Here is a 14,851-nt window from a genome sequence, read left to right as displayed (position 1 = left end):
TACAAGTGATATGAGACAATGTATATAAAGGACTGGCATGGAGTGGGCAGACAATAAGTGTAGTATATTAATAATAAGATTCTAATAATAGGAGTGGATGCTCAGGAAAGCAAGGCATTTTACTAACAAAGAATAGACCAAAATCCTTATTTTGTCGCTTTGAAATGAGGTGATTAGATAATTAAATGTTTTAGTAGTTAGGGTGTTTATTTTGATAACAGCACTAGTAATGACTAGATCTTGTACTCCAAATTAAAATACAGTATTTTGGTGAATTTGATGGAGCATAAGGCACTGAAGCTGTCCACCTGTCACCCAACAATATTACTTATTTGATATTGATATTATTTCCTCAGTAATCGGCTCCATGATAAGAAAAATATTTGAAGGCTAGAAAGGACTATTTATGTCTGAACAATTGGTGGACCCCTAGCAGCCATGTCCACTGTATAGTTGCTTTGCGATGAAGTACACAGAGCAGAGAATACCAGTTTTCTTTGATTGGGATTTTAAAAAGTATTTAGGATTATGTGTACATTTGGTACCACATACTCACCACCTGGCTATCAAGGATCTGAACCCGTTTTCTATAAAATACATCGTTTAAGTATAAAAACTCCGAAAGCTTGCCTACTTTACTATCTCTGTTTTTCAGCTCAATGCATAATATTACATTTGGAACCCTTCACATACTAAATTAAAATGAAGTTTATAAAATAAATGTCACATTTTTAAAATGTTTCTCTTTAATAGAAATAGTTTGATATTTAGTTTCAACACCATGTTAAAAGATCTAAAGATTATCATATATTATCAGATATATTGAGTCATAAATAAATTATATTTCCAAAGGATGGCTATTTTGAATTGTTTTCAGATTGCTATGGTCTGAATGTTTCTGTCCCATCCCAAAAATGTATTTGTTGAATCCTATCCCCCATGGTGATGGTGTTAGGATGTGGGGTCTTTGGGAGGGGAGGAGGTCCTGAGGGTGGAGCCTCATGAATGGGTTTAGTGCCCTTATCAGAGTGGCCCCAGAGAGCTCCCTTGCCCCTTCCACCATGTGAGGACAGGGCAAAAAGGTGCCATCTATGAACCAGGAAATAGGACCCCAACACACACCATCTGCTAGTGACTTATCTTGGAATGTTCATCTTCTAGAACTGTGAGAAACACATTTCTATTGTTCATAAGCCACCCAGTTTTGGGTATTTTGTTATAGCAGTCTGAACAGACTAAAACACAGATGCTATCAAAGAAAAGTCTTATTTTGTTTTATATAAATATGTAAACATATAACAGAAATATGTAATAATGTAATATCTATAATATGGTATATATATAAAATTCATATTTTTTGAAAATATATTACATTTAGAAAGACTTTACCCAGTGTTCCTTTAAGTAGTCAGTTTTTGTAGCATATTTCTAATGGAAAACAGCCATGCGCAATGTAAAAAGCACTTATATTAGTAAGAACGGTTTGGTTTGCAGGCTTTAGAAACTCAATGCTAACTAACTTAACAAATAGAAAAGGGTAGGTGTAGTGGGGAAAGCGAGTCAGGAATATAAAATATATTGTTTATGCATGAAACCTTTGAAAGCTTACCTGCTCTATCTTATCTAGAATACCAGTTACAAGCACTGTAATTAAGGAATTCTAATACAATAATAGAAATACTCAGGAAATCCTTACCATCTCTATTTTTCAGTTCAATGTATAATATTACATTTGCATCCACAGGCTCAAGAGGGGCAACCACACCTAGGTGCCTGTCTGTGTCTGTCTGTCTGTCTGTCTCTCTCTCTCTCTCTCTACCTCATTCTCAGCTCTGGATCCCTCTAAGCTGCCTCTGTTTTCAGGCTAGCTCCCTCCATATAGTGGCATTCACACATGACCTTCTTCATCTATTCCCTCACTGTGTTCCTAGAGATGGTGATCTGTAGGAAGGAAGTAGCCCCTCTTTCTATGGTTTCGGATGGGCAGTTCTACTCCAGGATTGCAAAAGTTCCTTTCTCTGAACTCCATGGTGGTCTCAAGACAAGATATTGCTTAAACTAGGCACAGACGGCATGTTATCATGAGTATTACTTTGAAGCCCCCACGGAAAGGGCAGTGCTCCAGCAGTGTTGCCACGCTCCCCTGAAATTAAAGTGCATGTAACTAAGCTCCACAGTTCATCAGGATCAGTTTGCAAGATTTAGGGAGGAAGTGACAAAGAAGAGCAGTTATCAAGCAGGAGGCAGAATAAGCAAAGCATATTGAATACACATGACAAGAGATCTGTTGTTTTTTTAAAAAACCAAAGCACTTGTAACGTTGACCGACAAGAGGTGTGAAGATGCCTGCCGGGCACGGTGGCTCACGCCTGTAATTCCAACACTTCGGGAGGCCGAGGCGGGCAGATCACCTGAGGTCAGAAGTTCGAGACCAGCCTGACCAACACGGAGAAACCCCGTCTCTACTAAAAATACAAAATTAGCAGGGCGTGGTGGCACATGCCTGTAATCCCAGCTACTCGGGAGGCTGAGGCAGGAGAATCGCTTAAACCTGGGAGGCAGAAGTTGCGGTGAGCTGAGATGGCACCATTGCACTCTAGCCTGGGCAACAAGAGCAAAACTCTGTCTCAAAAAAAAAAAAAAAAATGCCAAGACTGGAAAATAAAATAACACCACAAGGAGAATAGGCTGAAAGAACTGATTAGACTCAAAGATTCTGAGATACGGTCCTTTCCCTGGAGCAGAGGTGTGGACAAGCAACCCTTATCCATGTCCATTTCTCCTCCCTTATGGGATACAGGATAAAATCTCCTGAGAGGAAGCACTGGAGAGGAAAAGGAGCCATCAAGCTGGGGCATTTTGTTTCTGTGCTGGGTGCTACTGTAGGCACCTCCCGAAGCTAAAGGTTTCCTACTTTGTAGCTGGTGTGCACAACCAGGGCATCTGTGCATGGCTTTGCAATACCACATCATCACACTTCTGTAATTACACATCAGATGTCTCCCTACCCACTGGACTCTGCATCCCTGATAAGGGCTGAATTCTTTCAACTGTGTATGCCCTGTACCAACGTAACACTTGCTATACAACAGATGATTAATAATTATGTAAATGGCTAAATAAACAAACCCGTTTGAAACTAAATTACTAAGGAAACTAGAGCAAAAATAAGCAAATTACAGAAAAAAGTTTCAAAGGGCAATTAAATTACTATATATTCAGATCACAATGGTAATTTACATAAATCCAACATCCAAAACAAATATTTATTGATCATATGCTATGGGCCAAGTGCTAAGCTTGGCGATGAGATGACAAACACAAATGTGAATGAATATGATATCCTTCCTTACATTAGAAAGCTGAATTTTTTGTTTTTTTTTCTTTAGAGATGAGGTCTCACTACATTGCTCTGGCTGAAGATTAACTCCTAGGTTCAAGCAATCCTCCCACCTCAGCTTCCTCTCACCCAGCTGGGAGCTGAACTTTTAACTAGTTACATGGAGATATGATACGAGATAGAAGGGAGTAAGGAGGAAATAAGTTTAAAATTTTAAGAGTTAAATTATGGAGCATTTTGCTGCTCCAAAGAGACTTACCTTTGGTGAGCTCTCACTCTGCCAGCCAGGTGTAGAAATAGTGGATGCCCTTATCTTTCCTTTAAGTGAAAGATATCAAAGTTGTGGTGTTCATCCAGGCTGCCCAGTGATAAAGTTTTCACTTGTCTCCTGAATTGACCTGCTGACAGTGTCCAAATGCAGGAAATAACTTGCTCTGTAAACAGCATCCCAGATTCTGGTTCTGTGAATCCAGTCTCTCCTTAAACTTCTGATGCCACCACATCACTTTAAACCAGACCACCTGTCTTAATCCATTCAGGCTGCTATAATAAAGTAGCATTGACTGAGTGTTTATAAAAGAAATTTATTTCTCACAGTTCTGGAAGATGGAAGTCTGAGATCAAGGTGCCAAGATGGTCAGGTTCTGAGGAGGGCCCTTTTCCAGTCTGCAGATTGCCATCTTCTCCGTGTACTTTTATCCTTACATGGTGGAAAGAGACCTCTCTGGGGTCCCTTTTCTAAGAGACTAATCCCATTCATGAGGGCTCCACCCTCATGACTTAATTACCTCCCAAAGGCCCCACCTCCTAATACTATCACCTTGGGGGTTAGTATTTCAATATGTGAATTTTGGAGGTATACATTCAAACCATAACACCACCAAAGGAGTTAGACCACTGCTTCAGGATTCTGTTAAAACGCAGATGCCGACTCAGGAGATCAGGGATGGGACCTGGGATCCTTCCTTTCTCATGAGCTTCCTGGAAGATGCAGTTCTGGGGAGGATCACACTCGACCTTAGAGTTAGAGGATTGTGGAAGGTTTAAGGACTGGAGCGTGTCCTGTATTTTCCTAATGTACGTTGTGCCTTCCCTTCACTAAATTCCGGTGGAGGTAAAGAATTCCGAGTAATGCAGTCATTCTATGATAAGGCAATAAGGTGTTTTCAGGATCAATTTTCTCTAAAGAATAGTTATGTGAATTAAAAACATCTTCCCTAATCGTCACCTCAAGGACTCACAGGTGTTGTTGGCCAGAGACGATGCACCAAGACAGAAAGAAAAAGCCCAAGGCAGAGGCAATTTGGAGAGCTCCACCTCTCCTCCCTGTTTTGTCTAAGGTAGAGACATTCTCGCATCTCCCAGATGCTCCTTTGTAGCCTCAGAGAAAGTAAATCTCTGCCCTTAAACTAGGGGACCTGGAGAGCCTTCAATCACGAAGTCAGGGATTCCACCAGGCTTGGTTATTAGGATTAGATAAGGAAAACACTGTTTGGGGAGAGAAAGAATTATCAGAGTCCTTTAAATCTTGGTGGGCATGGCAGGCATCTTGGCGGTGGTTGAAGCTGCTTAAGTCTAAGCCAGTGGTGCCACAGGACAAAACAGCCACCTGCTCACGGCCCCCTATGTGTAAAAAGCTTTCCAATTTAGTTCTCTCATTTTAGCATCTCAATCTGCACATAAGGCACGCGGGAAACTCAGAGAGGTTATGCTACCTACTCAAGGTCACACAGCCTAAGGTCAACTGAGGATATGAAAGTTCCCCAGAGCTATAGTCCAGCTTTTCCTTTAGATAGCACTTCTTAAAAAAACCAAAGGCACGCCTTGAAAAGCTGCAGGATGTCCAGCCCCAAAATAGCCGCTGGAGTCGGCCCCTAGGGGCAGCTGGACCGCCCAGGCGGGCGAAAGGGTGGAGAGGGAGAACCACTTCCGGGAAACAGACGCGAAGAGGGGAAGGCACTTCCGGGGCACAGAAAATGAGGATTATTAACAGTCAGTTGCTCGCAGGTGAGGGCCAAGTAGCATTAAAAGACACGTAGGGATTAAAACGCCTCTCTAGGGTGTGGGTTAAAATGTCTCTCTAGGTACTCGAAGATAGCATGACTCTAAACGAGGAAACCTTGCCTGCGCTGGAAGACGCTCCGGTCTAGCGGCCAGGTTGAGTCCAGAAGTTTAAATAGAGCAGGAGGGGCCTAGCGGACGCCTGCGTCGGCGCGATGACGTCACATACCTGCGCGGGAGGCGGTACCAACCCCTGCCGCAGGACTTTCCTGGGCCGGCTCGCGGAGAGCGTAGCGCGGCCTTGGTGGCGGAATGGCGTTGAGTGACGGTCCAGCCCCGCCATCTGGTTAAAGGGACTCGTTCAACACGGAAGTGTCCCGGGGCTGCATTGGTACGGAGCCCTGGGGCCCAGCAAGGGTGTGCTCCTGCGGGACTGATGCGGGGACCACCCCGGCCCTGCCGGCCTCCAAGCCACCGGGGGGCCCTGAGCCTGTGCTGGCTGGGCCTGGCCGCCTGCATGCTAAACACCCAACCCCCTTCCCGTCCCCATTTGCAGAAGTAGAATCAAAACTGGGGCTTGACCCCGGATCAATGACTGGGACTCAGTCTACGCGGACGCCAGCGCAGCCTGCGGCGGCCGAGCCTCCTGCCCTCACAGGGCCTGGCCGGGTGCATCAGGAACAGGCGGTCTTAGGTCCCTAAATTCGAGGCCCTGTAATGTGCCTCATCTTGGGGTCCCTGAGTGAGGCCCTTGGGCCCCCAAGGAAACCCTGAGACCTTCAGAATGGACAGCCTTGTAGAGGCACAATTTCATTCACGTGGGCAAATTGTGCGCACTGAGGCATAGGAAAACATGTAATTTTGTATTTAGATGTGTTGCAAGTATAAAGTGGTGTGGCTGACATTTCATAGACCCTTAAATTGCCTTCACCAGTCATGACCTCAGTTTGTCTTGAGATACTTGGCAAAGAAATGTATTGCATTGTTGAGCGATTGCTTATTGCGTTACTGAGTAATTGTATTGGCGTTCATAAAAGCATGGGTGCTCACAATAGAAATTGGGAAGGGGAGTAGGGAACTATATTTGAAATCTTCTGATACACTTACCAAGAACACATGTATTGTTCATTTGGAATTTCCTACGGTCTCTAATAATTTTCTGTTTCATAATGGTAGTGGCACCCCCACCCGCAAAACGTTTCAAAGGGTCAAAAGACCAAATGCCCTTGTCAACTGGAATTTATACATCTGTTTCCCGCCAAGTAATTAAATCGTAGATTGCATAATCTATGTACCGAATAAATGTGGAATGTTTTTTGTTTTTTTTTTTTTAATGTATAAGACTTGGGTGAAGGTGAGGAGGGAAAGAAAGGGTTTCCTTGAAAGATTCTTGTGTTTAATTAGAATTAATTGAAACCACTGTGCTTAAAACAGAGAATGATGTTAGAAGAAAGCCTTGGAACGATGATCAACATAAGACTACACAGTACGTGGGATAAACTATTCCAACTTACAGCATTTTTGTTTTTTGTATTGCCAGTGCTGCAGCTAGAATGAAGCACATCAACCTATCATTTGCAGCGTGTGGATTTCTGGGCATTTACCACTTGGGGGCAGCATCTGCACTTTGCAGACATGGGAAGAAACTTCTGCAGGATGTCAAAGCCTTTGCTGGGGCGTCTGCGGGATCCTTGGTTGCTTCTGTTCTGCTAACAGCACCAGAAAAAATAGAGGTAATTAAGTAGTAACTTAGGCTGTGTTCCTCATCAAGAAATTAAGACCCAAAGGCAAACATGAGCATTGACTCTACTAAGTTAAGACTGCAGAGAAATAATCCTTTGCTTGGAAACAGAAAGGATTAGGACTTTTCTCTTAAGATGTAATTATTAGGGATCTGTGCTCTGGTTGTGGAAAAGATTATTTTGGGTGATAGTGAAATAAGGAAATAAAATGACTTATATTACTCTTGAGTGTTTATTTATCCTTAAGATTCCAGCTCTGTTCCTTTCAAGCAAAGGATATTTCTTCTTTCTATGATCATGAGAAGAGCATAGGGCCTGTTTTCAAGGCCTTGAACATGTGGGCAACAAGTCTTACCTCACTGCTACTTAGAAATAGATACATAAATTAAAATGTGGGCATGCAGTTTCTATTAAGTGGAATGGTATAGGAATTTAATTCTTTTTTAATTCTCACAGTAAGAGGAAGCTCTGAGTTCCAAGCAATTTATCCAGAAGTAATACAAATAATTCTTCATTAAGTATTTTATTTAATGCAATCTATGTTTTAAAATCTGTTTTCTGCTATCCAGACAATGATCAATCATTTGCTGACTGTGAGAGCTGAATTCTGTAGTTGGAGAATATTATATTTGTTAAGCATTACGTACTCTAGCAGCTTTGAACAATAATGAAATAACAATTTAACACCCTCATACCCAAGAATGAATTTCAGTCACATTTAAAATTCCAAAACTATGCAATTTTAAACATCAGAATCTCATTTCAGATCTTTTGTGAGCTGCTTATCAAAGGGAAGCTAGATTTGAGGCCAGTCATTCAGAAATCCACTTATCTTCCTGTCTTTATATGGTTGGTTTACAGGGAACTAGAAAAGTGATTTAAAAACTGCAGAGATTAAACAGGATGAGAACCTTAAGCCATGCAAGGTATAAATAAGGTGGGAAAATTCCCCCTAAACTAGCAGATTCATAAGCTTTGAATTACAAGCTACCTCCTTCCCATAACTGTGTTTCGTTTTTGAAGCAGAGGACTTTCAGGGTGTCACTTCTTCCTTTTTACTGCAGTCTTTTCTTGAGCTGTGGCAAATCCTAAGCTTTGGAGTTATGTAGACTTGGTTTCCAATTATCAGCAAATTAAAAAATGTATTGTATGATTTAGAATTAACCTGATTTGGAAATACTGCAATAGTACAGCCATTTATACTTAACTAAAATTCTGCCATGTTAAGACATTGAATAATTTATGTGAATTGGAGACTTGATGTCATCATATTCTCAGATTAGTTTACCTGTTGTTATTTATTTTTTGCACTAAATGAGAGACTGGGTTGTGTTGTCTGATGGTGCTGGTATGATGAAAAGGTGTGTGTCTTTATCTGGTGCTCCCATGGGAAGGTAGAAAATAATTTTCTTAGTTTCCTTAGGGCATCCTCATTTGTTCTTCTTCAAAATAATTTTTCAGCCAAAGTAACCCTTTGACTTAAGGTTATTTTAGTTCCTTTATTTTTAGCCTCTGAAATAATCCACTTGTAGGATAGCCTTGAGTTTTCTTTAGCAAATGTTTCTACCTACTCAGATTCGCGTTTGCTCGGTTCTCGCTGATGATGTAAGTTCCTCAAGCTTTTTACTGTTGTGACAAATACGTGTGTAATTAATCTTCTGAGCTTATGCATGAATAATTAAGAGGAGCACCTGATACTGGGCATATTTTAAGTGGTAGGCAAATTTAGACATTGATGTGGAAGAGCTCAATGCTGCAAGTCTTTCCTCAGCCCTCACAATTTGCGAGGAAGCCATGGTGCTAGACTCAGTGGGGAACTCAAAGATGAATAAGTCCATCTTTAATAAGTTTACAGTCTGGTCCGGGCTATGGAGAGTATTGAATATAACTAAAATTAGTACAAAGAAATAGGCTAGATGGGCAGTCTAGCTCAGTAGAATGAACGTACATTTGGTGGGGCTACCCCCATTTCTCACCCAGGAGCTTCCCACAGCCTATATCAATTCAAGCTCCCTACAATCCACCTACCTCATAGCGCTTAGAGTGATGTCACCCAAAGGCACATCTGATCACCTCATTACCCCCGGGGCAGGGGCTGTCTGTGGACTTAGGATAATGTGACCCAGGTTTCTCAGCATGTATCACAAGGCCCCATGTGACTTAGCCCTACTTGTGGCTCACCATAGGGACACATTTCAGCTCTGTGCCCCTCTCAGAATTGTTCTTGCTGTTGTTTTTACTATCCTCTGCTTTCACCTTCGTCCTCTGCCCAACTCCTGTTTATATTTAAGTCCCAGCCTGGGTGTCAAATTGGAGGGAAACCTTTGGCAACCCATGAGGTTGGAGGTTGACACACACTGTATTCATTTCCTGTTGCTGATTTGACAAAGGACCTTCAACTTAGTGGCTTAAAACAGCATGTGTTTATCATCTTCCAGCTCTGGAGGTCTTAAGTCTAAAAGGTTCTCACTGAGCTAAAATCAAAATGTCCATGCTCACTCTCTCCAGAGGCTCCAGGGGAGAATCCATTTCTTTACCTTTTCCAGTTTCTGGAGGGTGCCCAGACTCCTTGGCCCCTGACCCCTTCCTTGATTTCTAAAGCCGTAAGCACAGCATCTTCAAATCTCTCCAACTCTGCCTCTCCTACCTCCCTCCTTCCCTTACAAGAAACCTTGTGATGACATTGGGCCTACCCAGGTCATCCAGGATTATCTCCTCATCTCAAGGTCCTTAATTGGATCTACAAAGTCCCTTTTAACATAGAAGGTCTCCTAGTCACAGGTTCCAGGGACTAGAATGTGGGCATCTTTGTGGGCAGAGGAGAGACTGCTGCAATAATATAGCCACTTAACTGAAATTCTGCAATGTTAAGACATTGAATGATTTACCTGAATTTGAGACTTGATGTCCTCATATTCTCAAAACAGTTTACCTGTTGTTATTTATTTTTTGCACTAAATGAGAGCCAAACACACCCTTGTGGGGGCTCTTATAGCCCTCTGTGACCTGCTCTTGGAGGCACTTATGAATCTCATAAGCACAGGTTTTTTGTATCTTGTCCTCTCCAAGTCCCAGTGCCTAGCCAAGTACCTGGTGCCCAGTTAGTTGCCAAATTAATTCATTATTTAATACAAAACAGACTTAGGTGTAAATCCTGGCTCTGAGACTCATTTTTAATGAGATATTGGGATAGGTACTTGAACTCTCCAATCCTGCGTTTTCTTGTCTGTGAAGTGGGATGGTTATACCCACCCTGCAGGGTGATGTGAAGATGAACTGACAGTGTCACCTCTGTGGATCCCAGTCTAGGGTAGACAAGAGCATCCCTGAAAGACTTTATAAAATACCAGTGCCCAAGATGAATCTCCGAAGACTGATTCAGTCTGTGCAAACCATAGACGTCACTACTCCTATTTCTGTCACTGGTGCTGTCATTTGTAATCAGCTTTGTTGCAGGGTTGTAATCAAACTGCTGCTGAGACCACAAAATAGGGGTGGGAGAGAAGGTTAATTGCGCTGAGGCAACCTTTTGAAGAATGTGCTCAATTAAAATTCAGATTGAGCCTTCAAGGATTTTTCAGATGGGGCAAAGGCCATTTAAGGTGCTTTACAAAGGAAAAAACAAAAAAAGATTAGGATTCTGAGAGTGTATACCTTGCAAAGGGCCTGAGAGTGGTGGGTGAGGCCCCGGCCAGGTGGGGAATTTGCACACCTTTAATAATGTGACACCCTACATTTGCTGTTGGGTCTACAGAATCCCAAGTTTTAGAAGTGGAATGATTTTTTTCTTTCTAACACCTAGGGTCACTTCTTAATTTTCTTTTTTTAGGAATGTAACCAATTTACCTACAAGTTTGCCGAAGAAATCAGAAGGCAGTCTTTCGGGGCAGTAACGCCCGGTTATGACTTCATGGCCCGACTAAGGTATATAGAGTACATTTTGCCCAAAAGTACATGAAGACAGAATGTTGACAACTCTCTGTACAAACTGTGGCAAGCTCAGCATTCTCTCTTGTGAAATATTTACAGGGAGTTCAATAATTAAAGGTGAATAATTCAGATTGCTTTTTCTTCTTTAGAAGTGGAATGGAGTCGATTCTTCCTCCCAGCGCTCACGAGCTGGCCCAGAACCGACTGCACGTATCCATCACCAACACCAAAACTAGAGAAAATCACTTAGTCTCCACTTTTTCCTCCAGGGAGGACCTCATTAAGGTAACAAAGCCATGTTTCCTATTTGAAGAAATCAGCAAGTGCTGATTTCAATACTTCTTATAAAGTAATGAGCATTACCACGTTCTTTAGATCCTGTGTCTCTTACCAGGCCCGATAGATGGTTGAGTGCTCAGTAAATTATGTGTTAGATGAAAGTATTCACCAGGATCCCTCCTGAGGCCACCTTATGATGCACTGTGATCCAAATGCTCCCTGTACTTGTTCAGTGTTTTCCTGCAATGTTCAGATCTCACATTGATTATGTGAAGCAAGTCGCTGATGCAGTTTGGTAGCAATAATAATTCCTGAAATTTATGTGGCTAATACTTTGGAGTGTATGTAGGGTTTTTAACATGTACTCTCTTATTCAGTCCTTCAAGTCCTTCTGTAAATCAGGTAGGGTAGGTGTTATTGTGACCCTTTTATGTTTTTGTTTTTGTTTTTGTTTTGAGGTGGAGTCTCGCTCTTTTGCCTAGGCTGGAGTGCAGTGGTGCAATCTTGGCTCATTGCAACCTCTGTCTCCTAGATTCAGGCAATTCTCCTGCCTCAGCCTCCTGAGTCGCTAGGATTACAGGCACGTACCACCATGTCCACCTAATTTTTGTATTTTTAGTAGAGACAGGGTTTCACTGTGTTGGCCAGGCCAATCTTGAACTACTGACCTCAAATGATCTGCCCGCCTCAGCCCCACAAAGTGCTGGAATTACAGGCATGAACCACCACACCTGATCCCTTTTATGTTTTTAACAGAGAAGTGAATGGAAAGATTTTATGTGATGTACGTACCTATGTACCCAAGATTATCCTGCGTGGCAGTGGGAGCTAATTCTGGTACCCAGGTCTCTTAACTTTTCAATCTAATGTTCCATTTTGTTTCTTCCATTTTGTTCTGATGTCTTTCTATCCAAACACATTTGAAAGTTGGTTGGTTGAGAATTCATTATCTCTGGGAAATACTTCAGCTGGTTGATTTCCAAATACCAATGTGCCTGCTGTGGTAATGCACTGAATATTTGTAGGGTGGAAAGGGTGTACTTCTCTTGGAATTTTTTCTTGTTTTTCCCTCTAGTGCAAATCATAACAAGCTTCAGGTAATATGGAGAATATATGTTTTCATACAGCAGAAGGTAATGGGTTGAGAGTAAGTGGTAAGATTCCATATATTCGGATGCTGTCATTTGAAATACTTAATGAAATGTTGAATTGACAAGTAAAATTACTTTGCCACTTAATAGATTAGAATATTTTTCCTCGATATCCCTATTATGTCATTCTCTCACTTACAAGAGTCTTTCTATCTTATAAAAAGACATTATTCTATAATCTTATTACAATATTATGTAGACTTGACACTGTCAAGGGAGGAGCTGGGCAACCCATGCTAAGTGGTCCTAAGCCATCATTGTCCAATACAGACAGATAAGGCTTGCGGTGGGCAGACATGCATCCTCTTCTTTACCTAGGAACAGACTGTGTGCTCTTGTGACATAACATGAGGGAGATTCTGCCCCAGCTCTCTCTTTCTCATGGAGTCCATCCCTGGCTTTTCTGTCTACAATGACAGAACTCTCAGCCCCTGATCTCCCCACATCCCTTCTGATTTACGTATCACTCTTTAGCGTGCTACCTCTTTTACTGCTGTCCTGTTTAGCTTTCATTGTCCATCCTCCTTCACCAGAATGTAAGCTCCAAGAGGCAGGGGTTTCTCTGGTTTGCTCACTGCCGCAGCCCAGTACCTGCCACACTGCCAGCCATTGTGTAGGCACTCTGTAATATGTGTGAAACGAATGGATATGAACCAAGGTTGCATCTGTTACACTGGCTCGATTTAAAACAAAAGAAAAGAAAGAAGCTGGGCCCTCCATACTGTATGACCTGGGAAAAATCACATAGCTGGCTGGGGCCCAGCTGTGACTGTGGTCCATGTGTCTAGCACTCTTCCCCTAACTATACCCCACGCTGGATAAAATGCTCATCCTCCCTGTCCATCCCTTTTATGTGGCAGACAGAAGAATGACACCCAAAACTGTCCTTACCCTAATCCCCAGAACCTGTCCAGATGTAACCTTACCTGGCAAAAGGGATTCTGTAGATGTGATTAAGTTAAAGGTCTGATATAGGAGGATGATCCCATATTATCCAAGTGGACCCAAACTAAGTACATGAATCTTGAAAAATGGACACCTTTCCTGGATTCTGTGTACCATGGCTGGTTTAGAGATGTAGCATCCACATGCCAGGGGAGCACAGAGGCTTCTAGGAAAGCAGCTCCCCACTGACAGCCACCAAAGAAAAGGGGGCATCTGCCCTGTAACCTGTGGAACTGAATTCTCCTAACACCTGAATGAGCAAGGAGACACATTCTCCCCCAGAGCCTCCAGAAAGAGACGCAGCCCTGCCAACACCTGGATTTTCCCCAGAGAGACCCATACCAGACTTTGGACCCTCAGACTGTGTGACAATACATGTGTCTTGTTTGAAGGGGTTAAATTTGTAGTAATTTGTTATAAAGGCAATAGCAAACTATTGCTGTTAAGAAAACATGACGTTTTTCTAGTTTCTTTGTTTTGGATAATAACTATTCAGAGAATTCGTGTAATTACTTGAGTTCATTGAACAGAAGAGAAATTGTTGACAGAAATGTGTAATACTTTGTAAGGAGAATATGGAATAATTGATATTTATTCTAGGTTCTACAAGAAACATTCCACGTGTTTAGGAGGATGTTTTAACATTTTTCAGAACTAAAAAGAAGGAAGGATGAATAGTTCCTTGATAGCAGATGGTGATTATCAAACTGTGAAACCTATGTCTGGAATACTCATGAAGCATTTAGCGGAAAAGAGTGAGAGTGCGGGAAGACTAGGGATGATGTAGCAAAGGAAGAAGTGTGAAGAGGAAGTAAAGTAAACCCCCTGCCAGGTAGGGACATGATCAAGTATATATGTTCCGGTGAAAGAAGTGGCTGGTGGGAGAATGTTGTCTGAGGTGGTTCCATGGGAGGATGGTGCTTCCGACCTTTTTGGTTGGGACTGGGGAGGCTGCCTGAAGGTCACCCCACTCCCCTTAGGTGGAGACAGGAGGCTCTGAAGCCATGCATTGAAGCAGCCCGATGATGGGTAGCTGTGGGTCTCCCAGGGCTTGGCACACCTGGCTCTGAACACACAGCCTGGGGTCTTGATATGGTTTGCCTGTGTCCCCACCCAAATCTCACCTTGAATTGTAGTTCCCATAATTCCCACGTATTGTGGGAGGGACCCAGTGGGAGATAATTGAATTATGGGGATGGTTTTCCCCATCCCATACTGTTCTCCTGGTAGTGAATAAGTCTCACAACATCTGATGGTTTTATAAGGGGTTTCTGCTTTTGCTTCTCTCTCATTCTCTCTCTTGCCTGCTGCCATGTAAAACGTGCCTTTTGCCTTCCACCACGATTGTGAGGCCTCCCCAGCCACATGGAATTGTGAGGCCATTAAACCTCTTTTTCTTTATAATTTACCCAGTCTCAGGTATGTCTTTATCAGCAGTGTGAAAATGAACTAATACAGGCCTA

General features: G+C 42.4%; 1 protein-coding gene and 1 long non-coding RNA gene across 4 annotated transcripts in view; one reads left to right on the top strand and one right to left on the bottom strand.

Moving 5' to 3' along the window:
- Positions 1 to 5,538, bottom strand: part of LOC134760932 (uncharacterized) — a 215,954-nt gene extending 210,416 nt beyond the window's left edge. Inside the window, exon 1 of the long non-coding RNA XR_010139061.1 lies at positions 3,600 to 5,538. This is a non-coding gene — a long non-coding RNA (uncharacterized LOC134760932). The remainder of the gene's footprint in view (positions 1 to 3,599) is intronic.
- The window catches only part of PNPLA4 (patatin like phospholipase domain containing 4), a 29,180-nt gene continuing 19,608 nt past the window's right edge, over positions 5,280 to 14,851 (top strand). The window contains exons 1-4 of one of the 3 annotated variants that reach the window (XM_024241092.3): positions 5,280 to 5,347; positions 6,882 to 7,074; positions 10,913 to 11,007; positions 11,163 to 11,298. In XM_024241092.3, coding sequence (XP_024096860.2) covers positions 6,895 to 7,074; positions 10,913 to 11,007; positions 11,163 to 11,298 — 411 coding nt within the window. In that variant the 5' untranslated portion in view covers positions 5,280 to 5,347; positions 6,882 to 6,894. Of the gene's footprint in view, positions 5,348 to 5,564; positions 5,733 to 6,881; positions 7,075 to 10,912; positions 11,008 to 11,162; positions 11,299 to 14,851 lie in introns of those variants that run through there. The other 2 variants (XM_054544309.2, XM_024241093.3) reach the window with 2 other exon arrangements.

This window comes from Pongo abelii, chromosome X (assembly GCF_028885655.2).
Source record: "Pongo abelii isolate AG06213 chromosome X, NHGRI_mPonAbe1-v2.0_pri, whole genome shotgun sequence".
Taxonomy (NCBI): domain Eukaryota; kingdom Metazoa; phylum Chordata; class Mammalia; order Primates; family Hominidae; genus Pongo; species Pongo abelii.
The sequence above is the reverse complement of the archived record's forward strand: the minus strand, read 5'-3'. Positions and strand labels throughout refer to the sequence as shown.